This window comes from Leucopleurus acutus (assembly GCF_964270905.1).
Source record: "Leucopleurus acutus genome assembly, chromosome: 14".
NCBI classification, from domain to species: Eukaryota; Metazoa; Chordata; class Mammalia; order Artiodactyla; family Delphinidae; genus Leucopleurus; species Leucopleurus acutus.
This window is the reverse complement of record NC_139156.1, coordinates 55837285-55849302: the sequence shown is the minus strand read 5'-3', so window position 1 is coordinate 55849302 and position 12018 is coordinate 55837285. Positions and strand designations below refer to the sequence as shown.

The 12018-nt window shown below is 46.4% G+C and overlaps 1 protein-coding gene across 22 annotated transcripts in view; it reads right to left on the bottom strand.

The window, feature by feature from the left end:
• KCNMA1 (potassium calcium-activated channel subfamily M alpha 1) overlaps nucleotides 1-12018 on the bottom strand; it is a gene marked incomplete at both ends in the record, with an annotated part of 741342 nt that overhangs the window by 359142 nt on the left and 370182 nt on the right. For all 22 annotated transcript variants that reach the window (XM_082854819.1, XM_082854826.1, XM_082854808.1 and 19 more), the window contains one exon: nucleotides 7947-8008. In XM_082854819.1, the coding sequence (XP_082710945.1) occupies nucleotides 7947-8008 (62 nt within the window). The remainder of the gene's footprint in view (nucleotides 1-7946; nucleotides 8009-12018) is intronic.

The following is a 12018-nucleotide window of genomic DNA, read 5'->3' as shown; positions in this document are numbered from 1 at the left end:
TTGCCCTGAAACAATCATTCTTTTTAAAGAAAAAAAAAAAAAGCCAGAGGGCTGAGAGAGTGTCAGATAATCCAAGGGTTTCCTTTTAAATCCTAGAGAGTGGTGAAAAGAGAAGAAATAATTCATTCTAATTTTGGAGGGTAGAGTAGATATGGATTTATAGAAATAGTTGTCAGATGGTGTTTTCACTGGAGAAACAAATGAGCAGTGGGGCAAAATGTCCTCAAAAGTTATGTGTAATGAATTCCAAACAGCCCAGACCAACGCACTCAGCCTGGTCAACCTTCCACAAGAGAGCTGAACTCTTACTTCCCCTCTGAAATAGTACAGGAAAAAGAAAAATAAAAAGAAAGAAAGAAAAGCAGGACCATAAAATCAGGAAATTCAAAGCCTCTCGCCAATGGCGATGAAATAAACTAATCTCCTACGCACCCACCTGGCTGGGTTTGCTCTTTTCCACCTGGGATTATCTTTGTTCTTTTCCATGCCCCTGAAGTGTCCCCCAAGATAACAGCCTGAAATTCCGGAATTGAGTAAAAGGTCATTATGGGCATTGCTAGTCAATGGATAATATTCACTATCACATCTTTATTCATTTCTTATTTAGTAGAAAGAAACCAAAAGATCAAGTAGAGAAGGGACTGGTCTGGGCAGGAAGAGCTCTGACTTCTGGCTCTAGTTCAGTCCCTGGCTAGTTGAGTGACCTGGAGAAGGTCACTCAGCCCTCACTCGCCAGGAGAGGACGCTGAGGCGCAGGGAACAGTGTTACCAGGCGGGCTCCGAAGCCTCTTCAAGTTCTAGCATTTTATTCTAAAGTCGTCTTTTGCAGTAAGCCTGGAAGGTCTAGCTCCATCTTCCTTCCGGCTCCTAACAGCCCCTGACTTTTGCCTCAGGAAATGCCAAAGACGAGCAGTTCCCTTGATGCCTCCAAGTGCGGTCGCATGCGGTGCCTCTGTGTCTCCCTCAAAGTGAGACGTGAGCAAGGAAGCTGAGACCACTGCACAGCGTGCAAGACGGAAGGAACAAGAGCGCTTACCCCCTTGGCACACCCGTCTTCTCTACCAGGTTTACAGCCCACTGATGAAAGAAGGGCAATTTGCAAAACCAGATGAGGTAGGATGGTTGAGTTCGGGTTGCTCCCATGCCTGAGCATCAAGGGTTGCCATTCAAGGTTAAATTCTGAAAGGGGACAGGACTTCCCATTGGGAGTTATTTACAGCCTCTCTGCCCCGAAGGCGTCTCCTCTTCCCCCCACCCCGCCTGCAGTGGGCTCCCCTCCCCCACCATCTGACATGCCATTCTTTCAACAGCTGCTGGCTCTCCTGCCCTGCTCCCTTCACAGATGTGCAGTGCTGTTCTGAACATCCTGCCCTTGAACTTTCCCTACCCGTAATTTTCCAAACCAAAGCCTGGCAGTAAAAATGTCAGTGAGGGATGGAGAAAATTGGGGGGAGTATTTAAAAAGGAAAGAAAGAATACGGAGACGCTTTGCACACACAGCGATTTGTGTTGACTTCCTCAACAAAGGTGAAATGCCATGAGTTCTCGAAAAGGGGCTAAAAGCAGATCTCTCAGAATACTACAAGAAAGATCAGGTTCCATAAAGGAGCTGGGTCCAGAATAAAATGGTGAGCTTCCTTCTCGATGCCACGGGCTGCCCGGCTGTTCCTGCTGTGGGGCAGGGGGTGTGCTAATGGTGACAGTGAAAGTAGCATTCACAGTCCTTTACAGGTTACAATGCACTATCGTGGAAGTAACCTACACTGTCCTCACAGCTCTGCCAGGTGCCCACTACGAGGTCAACACCTGTGTGCACTGTGGGTAATAACAAGACTGGAGGTGGAGGCTGGATATCTTACATGGTTTCAAAGACCTCCAAAGAAACCTCCTTGGGATCAAATTTTCCTAAAGTCCACGGGTTTGATATGCACACAATGCACTAACTAACTCTGTAAGCACACAATGCAAAAGTATAACACATTAACTATACGCTGCAACTCTCTAAAGAGACAAAAGAAACTAATGGGGAAGGAGAGACTCTCTGGTTGTCTACTTTAGTCTGCCAAATAACTGGCTCAGAGACCTAGGTAAGGATTGGGAGGGCAAAGGGACTTTCCACCGGGAAAGAACGAATCCCTTAAGGCGGAGGGCTCCTTAGGACATGATCAACTTTCCCTGTTCTTTGCTAACTTGACCTTAGTCCATCACAAAATGCTGCCACCCCACTGAGATGAAACGGAAGAGAGTATTTTTAGAGCCACAGTTTAGGGAGAAATGAATCAAGGCCCAGACAGACATGAGGCAGCACATGGCCCACACGCCCCATGTCCCGGTGAGAAGACTCACAGGACCCTCGTGAGCACAGCTGCCTTGCAGACTTGGCCCCGAAGGTGCGAAATGGGGAGACGAAGAACAAACGAGAAAACAAGACAGATGAATTGGCAGGATGAGGCGACGTGACCTCTCTTGAAACATCTCACTGAACCCACGTAGTCGCTTCCACATCTGGAATTTTACTTCCTGACTTGGAAAAGAGGTTCCTTCAAACACATGGATTCAAATCCTGGCTCCACAACTTACTAGCTGCATGGTTTTGGGCAAACGTTGCAGTTTCATCTGTAAAGTGGGAAAGGTCATAGTACCCACCCTTTCAAGTTGCTGGGAGAATTTAATGAGACTGCACATATAATTCATTTTAAAGTGCTTAGTGCTAGACCTTGACACAGCACAGAATCAGTGAATGTTCTTCCCTCTACCACCCGGCCCTCTCTTCCCTTTTCAGGAGAATTTCTAGGCAAAGGGATTAGAGCCTGGCTGTGTGAAGATTTGGGCAGGTAAAATGGTGGGGTAACTAGCCAGTTCTGTTAAAGCTCTTGGTATCGCATTACATCAATGATGCCCATGTTATTTTTAGAGACTATGAAAACAATCTGGTCAATTTCTACTGCAATCTTTTTTTTTTTTTTTTTTTTTTGTGGTACGCGGGCCTCTCACTGCTGTGGCCTCTCCCGTTGCAGAGCACAGGCTCCGGACGCGCAGGCTCAGCGGCCATGGCTCACGGGCCCAGCCGCTCCGCGGCATGTGGGATCCTCCCGGACCGGGGCACGAACCCATGTCCCCTGCATCGGCAGGCGGACTCTCAACCACTGCACCACCAGGGAAGCCCCTACTGCAATCTTAAAGACAGTTTTCTTTAACTATAACCAACCTCAAGCAATTTGACCGTGTGGAAAATATTCAGCATGATCACACTGCAACTGTCTCAAATGAATGAACGAATGAATGAATGGATATAAAATGAATGAATCACTGAGTACAAATGTAAAATCCTAAGGACTGGGGGAAGGCCCCTTTCACAGCGCCAACACCACTGGCAGCCTGGAAGCTGGTCCAAATTTTGGATGCTCTCTAAAATTCGTGCTGCTTTTCCCTTCCCCTTCCTAATGTCCATACCCCCCAAAACAGCACTGCTGATACCAGAAGCCGAGAGCAAAGACCGGTGAAGTCAGCAGGTGCCCCCACTGTGTACCAGCCATTTTGGAGCAGATAAAGCCATTAAGGAAAAATTTAACAATGTATAACCTTTCAGCTTTACTCTGCTCACAGCAGGCAGCGTGCCTTTTAGAGACACAAGCCAGCAATGAAGTCACCAGTGAGCAGGACTTGACCTTCCTTTTCAGTGTGTGCAACATTAAATATTCATAATGCACTGAACTGCAGCATAAGAAGTAGTGGAGTTTAAACATGAATCAAAGGGATAAATAGCTTCACACAGGTGAGTCATCCTTTCCAAGAATACCCCTGGAAAACCTGCAAATACCCAGGGCCCTGAGCCTCTACCTCTTCCAACGTTCTTCCCTTGAGAATTCTAGAAGCAGCAGGAACTGATGCATTACGCAGTCCATGAATCCTGCCCTCACACTGACACCTTTGGGTCTTTTTTCTTTTTTTCTTTATCTGTTAGAGAAGAATTACTGATCCTATGTCAAAGGGAGGAAACAGACAGGGATGGGACCAGCAACGGTGACAGTATCACCCACGGGGCGTCTCGGGGCACTTCTGACTTCATTATACAATTTAAAAAAAATCTTTGCTTCACAGAAGATCAGAATATGTGGAAGTAAAGGGGGGGGGTGTAGGTATCGAGAGACGTCAAAATTAGAAGTTGGAGTGCCTTAAATTGGGCACCTTTAAAAAGAATGAAAGTTAAAGAGAGTAAATCCTAGGAGTGCTCATCACATGGAAAAAAACTCTTTTTTCTTTTAAATTTTGTATCTATGTGAGATGCTGGGTGTTCACTAAACTTATTGGGGTCATCATTTCATGACGTACGTAAGTCAAATCATTATGCTGTACACCTTAACTTATACAGTGCTGTATGTCAATCATATCTCAATAAAACTGGAAGGAAAAAAAGAAGGAAAAAGAACTGGAGTTTTTTGGGATAGTATCTGCCTCGTGTGGCCATTCAATGTCTTTGCGGGGGATGGAACTACTGTGTGTGGTGGGCTTAATGCTTCTCTGTGTCTGCTAAGGAACTGACAGCTGTGTCCATCCAAAGATTGGGTGGAACATCTCCCTCTGCTTGGGTGTTTCTAGAAAGTCTACTGCTGGGATGATGAAGCATAACGTTAACATAGTTTCATGTAATTCTCTTTGGCTTTCCAGTCTAGGAGCTCTGAGCACAATCTGTCTCGGCCAGATAGTAATCAGTTGAGGCTGCACAAGTGATTTCTTCTGTGGTGACCACTCTAAGAAAATCACACCCAAAGAAGGGCCTCCCAAACCCTTGAATGTAAAAGAGCTACTCAGGGATCCATCCTGACTTACCAATGGAAAAGGAAAGAAGTTTGGGAGAAGAAGTCTTTGGAAATGACTTACCTGCCGACTCTTGATGGTGAAATAAGCTTTGAAAGGTTAAGAAAATCATAAACCCACCAATTATGACATTTATCTGAACTGCCTGTCCACTCATACAACCTGCATTGGCCTGCCCTGACAGTGAGTTAACAGAGCCGACCAACAGAGCCTGTTTTCTATATTAACGTGTGTTCCGTGCACTATTTAAAGGGCTAGGTCAGAGAGCCTCACATCTTGAACTTGTGCTGTGGCGCATTCCCCACCATGTTGGTTAAAACTCACCGAGACAAGCCATTTCACGGACCATGTCTGCCCAGTTAGGTTCACACAACGGAAAGCCTATGCACTGTCTTTTAATTTATTTATTTGAAGAGTATAAATACTAACTAAAATTCATCTGAAGAACACTAGGTACACTTTTTCCCAGGGTGACGATTTAGCGTAACTTCCAAGAGACGTTTGAAGCTCTCTTTCCAAGATGCCCAGATGGCCAGCCAAACCACGAGTGTGTAAAACCGGTGAGAGTTTTGAATGAGAGGGAGGGATGAATTTTAAGAATTTACATTCTGCTTTCTTACCCGCTTTTCATTTGCATCTTATATGTGGACAGAACTTCTTATCCTGTTTACTATGCTTGATTATAATTTATCTAATGGGCTCTTTTTTCATTCCTGGGAATGAATCTATGGCCTATCGTGGAGGTAACTTTTAGATTCTACTTTAATTCATCCCCTCACTTACACAGGAAGCATCCTTACTGGCTTTCCCCAGGAAGACAGTAGACCCTTGGTATTGACTATGCTGATGAGTTCCCCCGTAGGACAAACTCCTGGGGTTTGACCTCGGAACCCAATGTAGTAATTCCAATGAAAAGCAGAAAGGGCTACACAAATAAACATAAGACCTTCTTATAAACAAAAACGCTCACTATGCCAAACCACTCAGTTTAGGGACAGAGAAGAAAGACTGAGGTTAGGATCAGGCTGAAATAGTCCCCGGGGAGAGTGAGGACAGTCTTGGTTCTAAGATTCTTAGCATTTTTGCTGGGAAAAGCTGAGCACAGGACTGAAGGGCCATTCTTAGAATAGACTCCTTGCAAGTTTATAAGAGAAACCAGAACCAGAGAGGGTTCCCAGTACTGGCTTTCCCAGGCTCAGCAGAATCATAACTAAATCCAAAGGACACTGAAGTGGTGCAGGGCATCCAGGGAAGAGGGTCTTGCCTTGGGAGATTCTATTCCTTTCCCTCCTTTCACGTGGAGCCGAGAACACCAAGAACTACAGAGCAGAAGACCGCCCCATAGCAGAGACTATAAAAAAGGACACAATTCAAATCCATCTTACAAGAGCACTTTATTTCTGAGAAATACAGAGGTGCAAAAAGGAAGAGACAAGGAAAGAAGGCGCCAAGGCACCTGTCCTTCTGGCCGATCACCACACTCACCTCCACGTTGAGGGTTTGCCCGCTGGGGCTCACAGACTACATGCCGGAAAGTACCTTCTGAGCCCCGGCACAGAAGTTGGCAGGGTACGCACCCCATGACTTGTGAGAGTACTCCTCACCCCTGGGGAGAAAATGGAGAGGTAAGACCAGGAGCTTTAAAAGATCTTTGGTTCAATTAAAATAGGATCGAGAATTATTAAGAGGAGATGTTTAAATGGGGCTTACCTTCAATGACATGCCAATTGGAGTTTTCCAAACTTAAAAAACTCTTCTCTTTCTCGGCCAGGAAGAGTTGATGGAAGAGTGCGTGGAATCTCAACTCCTGGAGGACTTTTCAAGGCCCCTCCACCTGAGATGGGCAAGGGCAGCCCAGCCTTGTGCATGGGGATGGGCTGAAGGGCCGCTGATATTCCAGATGTGGCTGGTTCCCAGCGACAGGTGATGATGTTTTCTTTATTTTCCTTGGCATGATTTTGGCTCAACACCCAAATGCACAAAATCCTTTGGCTGGTGACCAGTAACTCTGAGAAATTCAGAGTTTAGGCATGCATGAAATTACGACAGAAAGAGAACGCTGAGCTCAAAATTCAGGCACACGAGGCTCTGAGCCAACAGGGATACCAGGCAGGTTTCCTCAGATCAAACTCCAGCATCCAGGTGTACCAGGGTGAGAGCTCAGGGAATCAAAACCACTCCTACAGTGGATGAGGTAGGCAAAGAGCTGAAGGCCACCATCCAGGTGTCAGGTGCATGTCCCCACAGAAAGGAGTCAGACCAGCTCAGCTCCCGTTTCCCGAATGCTGTCAACTTCAAGCTTGCGACAGAACATTTGGAACAAATGATGTACCGAGGGGGTGACACGTGCAGGAACCAGGGCAGAACTGGCTGCCACCTAGCAGCTCCGCTCAGTGCCCCCTTCTGCCTCCTTCAAAGCCTTTTCTGTCCATGGCTCAGACAGACCCCACCCCAGGCTCACCCCAGAGCACCAGTTCACTCAGCCGGCGCCCCAGGGGTCTGCACGAGTGTCCACTATAGGAAATCTCAGATGGCCATGGGCCTCCACCTCTGGGAGTCATCACAAACCCCTCCATCCCATCTCCTTACCTTCACAAGTCAAGAAGCACCAGCCAGTGACGCTTCAGCTGAATATTCAGTTGGCAGGCACAAAGGACAGCATCAGGCTTTCTATGCTGACCTCCAATAAGAGTAAAGCTTTGGAAACCCTCACCAGAAAAGGTTCCTATCACCACGGCAAGAATGGCTCAGACCCTCACCGACTGGACACCATGACTCTCTCAGAGGTTGCAAATTCACACCAGAGCCCTTCTGACCTCTTGACACCTTCAGTGCAAATATCGCACCAGGAAACAGCTATTTGAAAATCAGTAATACCCAGGGAAAAGGTGTGATGACCTCAGATTCCTCTCCCGCCCTCCTAGGCCAGCGTAATCAAAGTAAGTCTTCCTCATGAGAGCTTGCTTTCCCATTCAGAAAATCCGCACAGACAGCCCTGCCTTCCTCCAAAAGCCTTCCACACTCAGGAGGCTCTGGCAAAGGTTGGTGTTAAAGGAAATCAACGGATCAATGTAAAGGCTCGTGATGGTTTGAGAAAAGAGGGCAAGACAACGTATTTGAATACTCACTTTGACGAATCTATGAAGTATATTACAAGTGCACCAATGCTGAGAGCAAAGACTAACACCACCTGCAAAAGAAGAGAAAAACACCATCAGTTAAGGGCTGAATGCTGGGAAGTTTACTTATTTATTTTCTGGACACATGCAGCTGCAGCTCGGAACATGGTGTTTTCAGGGGCCTGCTTGGCAGTGTCGCCCCCTTGCTGCGCCCACATACTACCCTGCGCACGGCTCCTCACCTTGCAGTGGACAGCAACCTCACTGCTGGCCAACAGGGCGCAGGGCAGACTTTTGTATCCCTGGGCACTGGGGTTTCATCTGGCCCTGTTACCTCAGGGTCCAGCTTCTCTGCAGCTGAAGTCAACACACTTCAGTGGGAAAAAAGCAGGTAAAAAAATTGCAGGGATACAATTTTTCATATTATATGTAACCTAGGCCCCAAAGGAACTCAGAGACGAGGACATCAATTTTTAACAGCTTTGCTGAGGTACCATTTACATACCATAAATTCACCCATTTTAAGCGTACAGTTCAATCAATGACTTTGAGTAAATTTATCAAGTTGTGCAACCAGCAGTGTCATCTACTTGCAGAACATTTTCATCACCCCGGAAAAATCCCTCCTGCCCATTTAACAGTTATACCTGTTCCTACCACCGACCCTAAACAAACACTAATTTACTAGCTTACTTTCCGTTTCTATACAAGAAATATTAATCAAAAAGCACAAATTTGGTGTCTAAATGTCCATATATGCGCATGTACGTATATTTATATTCATTGCATGAACGTGTGTGTGCGCATGTGGTTGTACTACTTCTCGGGTGTTCTGGAGACAGTTTAGGCGCAGGGAGCCAAATTAGGTCATACGATTGGCCAGGTATATGACAACGTTCTTCTTCTTTTCACTCTTCACTCAAAATCACCACTGATACAAAAGACAGTTTTGGCATCTCCTCCAAAGGATACCTGTCACAGTAAAGTCCATCAAACGAATATGCAGCACGTGAGGCTGACGCTGACACTTCTGTCCTCACTCCACACTCTAATTTCTTTATTTACTCCTTCACAGAGGAGGCCAGGAGTGCAACTAGAAGGAGGTACAAAAATATAAAAGACGCCAAGAGCCAACAACGAAGCTTGAGAACAAAAACTAAACACCACCATTACGCATAATGCCAGGGGGCAATAAATATCTAGGAGACGTGCTAATATCCTAACGGGACTGCAGGGTGAAGGGTGTGAGAAGTGTCAGCCTCTTCGGCATATCTTCAAATTGACGTCCCTGTGGCATTGGCTGGCGGATAGAGGTGAATCCCGATTTATGTGACGATTAGGCATGATGGAGTCGTGTGTGTGTGTGTGTGTGTGTGTGTGTGTGTGTGTGTGTGTTCACATGCACGTGAGCCAAAATGGCTGATAGAAAACGAACTCTGCATACCTATTCACTTAAAACATTTACAAAATGCCATGGAGTTACATGCATTCCATGGATAGTGGGTACAAAGCAGACAACTGACAGTTGAAACAACTGGATATTATACAAGGAATATGTGGCTTCATAGCCTCTGATGAATTCCCCTTATGAAAGGAAGTATTAAAACAATACACCACCGTGGCTGATTTTATTCTTCCATTGTGTTTTAAAAACTGAAACGGGCTCCAGCTGAATCCAAGGAAACTCCTGCAGTCTGTCAGTAATTACCCTCGGCCCAGGGCTAATGCCCCTGGCAGGCTCACCTCAGTCTCTCTCCTCACACATGCACTCATTCATTCATTCATTTCTTGCAAAGTTATACACAAAAACAAACACATCAAGAAGCCTCTGCTTTTCCCTCTATTATCTGAATGAGGCAGCAAATCAAGTAGCTTAAGATTAATTTTGATCTGTGCTATTTCTGAGACATAAGCAGTTAGATCCGGGCCCTGACCTCATTCTCAAAATGCTGCAAAGAGAAGGGGTGTGGCCAGATCAGAGGGGAAGGACCTCTTCTTCATTCATAAACAGCTGATGCAAGACTAATCTCTGGCAATTTGGCTGCGTGTGTGTGTGTGTGTGTGTGTGTGTGTGTGTGCGCGCATCCGTGAGTGCAGAGCTTCTCTCAGAGCGGGCTGTGCAGGCTTAGGCCATTAAAGCTAGAGAGAAGATGAGGGCAAAGGATGGGGGAAAGGGGAGGAGAGAAAGGGAAAAGAAAGGGAAAAAGTTCCTGCACACCGTATCTGCATCATTCTGAAATGGGCTCAAAAATCTAAGCTCTCCTGCCATGACGATGACTTCCCAGCATCGGAGGGGACAAAGTAGCTGACACTGATGTGTTCCAGCTGCCTCTGTGATGGGGAGTAATGTGCAGCTTTAAGCGAATCAGCCAGTGACAGCAGGGGCGGCCTCTTGCTCTCTTCAGATGCAAAGTCAAATAGCAGCATCGCTCTGACAGGATGAGGGAGGGAGAGAAACCCAGGAGGAAGATGACTCCACAGTTCCCAGGAGCTGAAGGTTCTGAGGAGTGGACCTATTCTTGGGTCCACACGTTCAGCTGGAAGACTCTCAATGGGGTACAGGGTGTCCGAACTGTCCCATCCCCATCCCCCAGCCACCTGCCTCCAGGCAAGAAATGATCAATGGGGCGGGGGAGGATCTGCTTCTCGGTACTGGCGGCCACCATGCCTGCGATTTTTAAACTTGCTAAATGGCTCTTTATCATGTCAGGCTTGATTACATTGTCAACCCAGATCCGGGTGCTGCAGATAAGGAATCAATCCTTTGGATCTGGCCATGAAAATAGGAATCCAACAGATGAATCTTCTACAGGGCCCTCGCAAAGGGCTAGTTCTCTCTCATCTTGCATCTCTCATCTCTCATCTCTATCTCTGGCAAACACCCCACTGTCTGAGAACCCTACTCTAAAAATGAAAAACTTCAGTCCAACTATACAAAATGATTAGATTTGAGCCTAAGTGGTAATGGTTACATTACAGAGCAGCCCCAAATAACCACCTAAGTATTTCACATTTGCTATGCACAAGGCCCTAGGAAAAACAAAAGGAAGAAATCCACTTGGAGTCATAAAATACGCTCTTTTTCTGCAGTAACCCTTACATAGATGAGTCCTGTGCTATTATGCAATTAGTGCTCAATTGTAGGGTACAGGTAGAGTCAATATATAGTAAGATATGGACTAGATGGGACATACATAAATGGAGGAGCTAGGGAAGGGCGGGAACAGCAGAGGTTCTTGTCTCAACAGCCACTCCCTTCTCAAAGTGTCCCTTCTTCCGACGCGTTATGGCTACTCTAATACCCCTTCATTAAGGGGGAGGGCCGCTGGGAATCCTTCCGTGAGCAGCTACAGTCCCAGGGGCCAGGGGCAAGGCAGCCCAAGGGACATGGTAAGCTGAGACCAAGGAAAGAGACCGGGAAACATCTGCCATCTAGCAGCTGAGTCGCGGAACACCCCTAACAATGACCAAGCACTTTTACAAAGTACTGTCGCAAACGAGAGTGTGTGGACACAGTCTGACACGAGGGATGAGGTGAGCAGTCCCTCTCAGCGCACCCTGTGCCTGTCATGAGAGCCCGGCCAGCCTTCCTAACTCTTCATAGTCTGGGTTCGCCACATCACCTTGGCTACCCTGCGTAGTGCTAATTGCCATATTCTTAGGTTTACTGCAAACACCCGTACGCTGTGTGCTGGTACTGAGTCCTGAGTGATATTTATAGAGCGCCAGATTCCTAAAAACAAAAGCAGTTTGATAAATGTCATTGGAACAATGGTGCCCGTGAGTCATCTATTTTCAAAACTCTAAGATCAGATATGACATGTGTTTGTACAGAAGAATGCTAGGTACACACACACACACACACACACACACACACACACACACACACACAGTATACTAAAAGAATGCCTGTCCCCAACACCTGACACCAGAAGTCTGATGATATGGGACTTCCCTAGCAGTCCAGTGGGAAGACTCTATGCTTCCAATTCAGCGGGCGCAGGTTCCATCCCTGGTCAGGGAAACTAAGACCCACATGCTGGGCGGCCAAAAAAATAAATAAATAATAAAAATTTTAAAA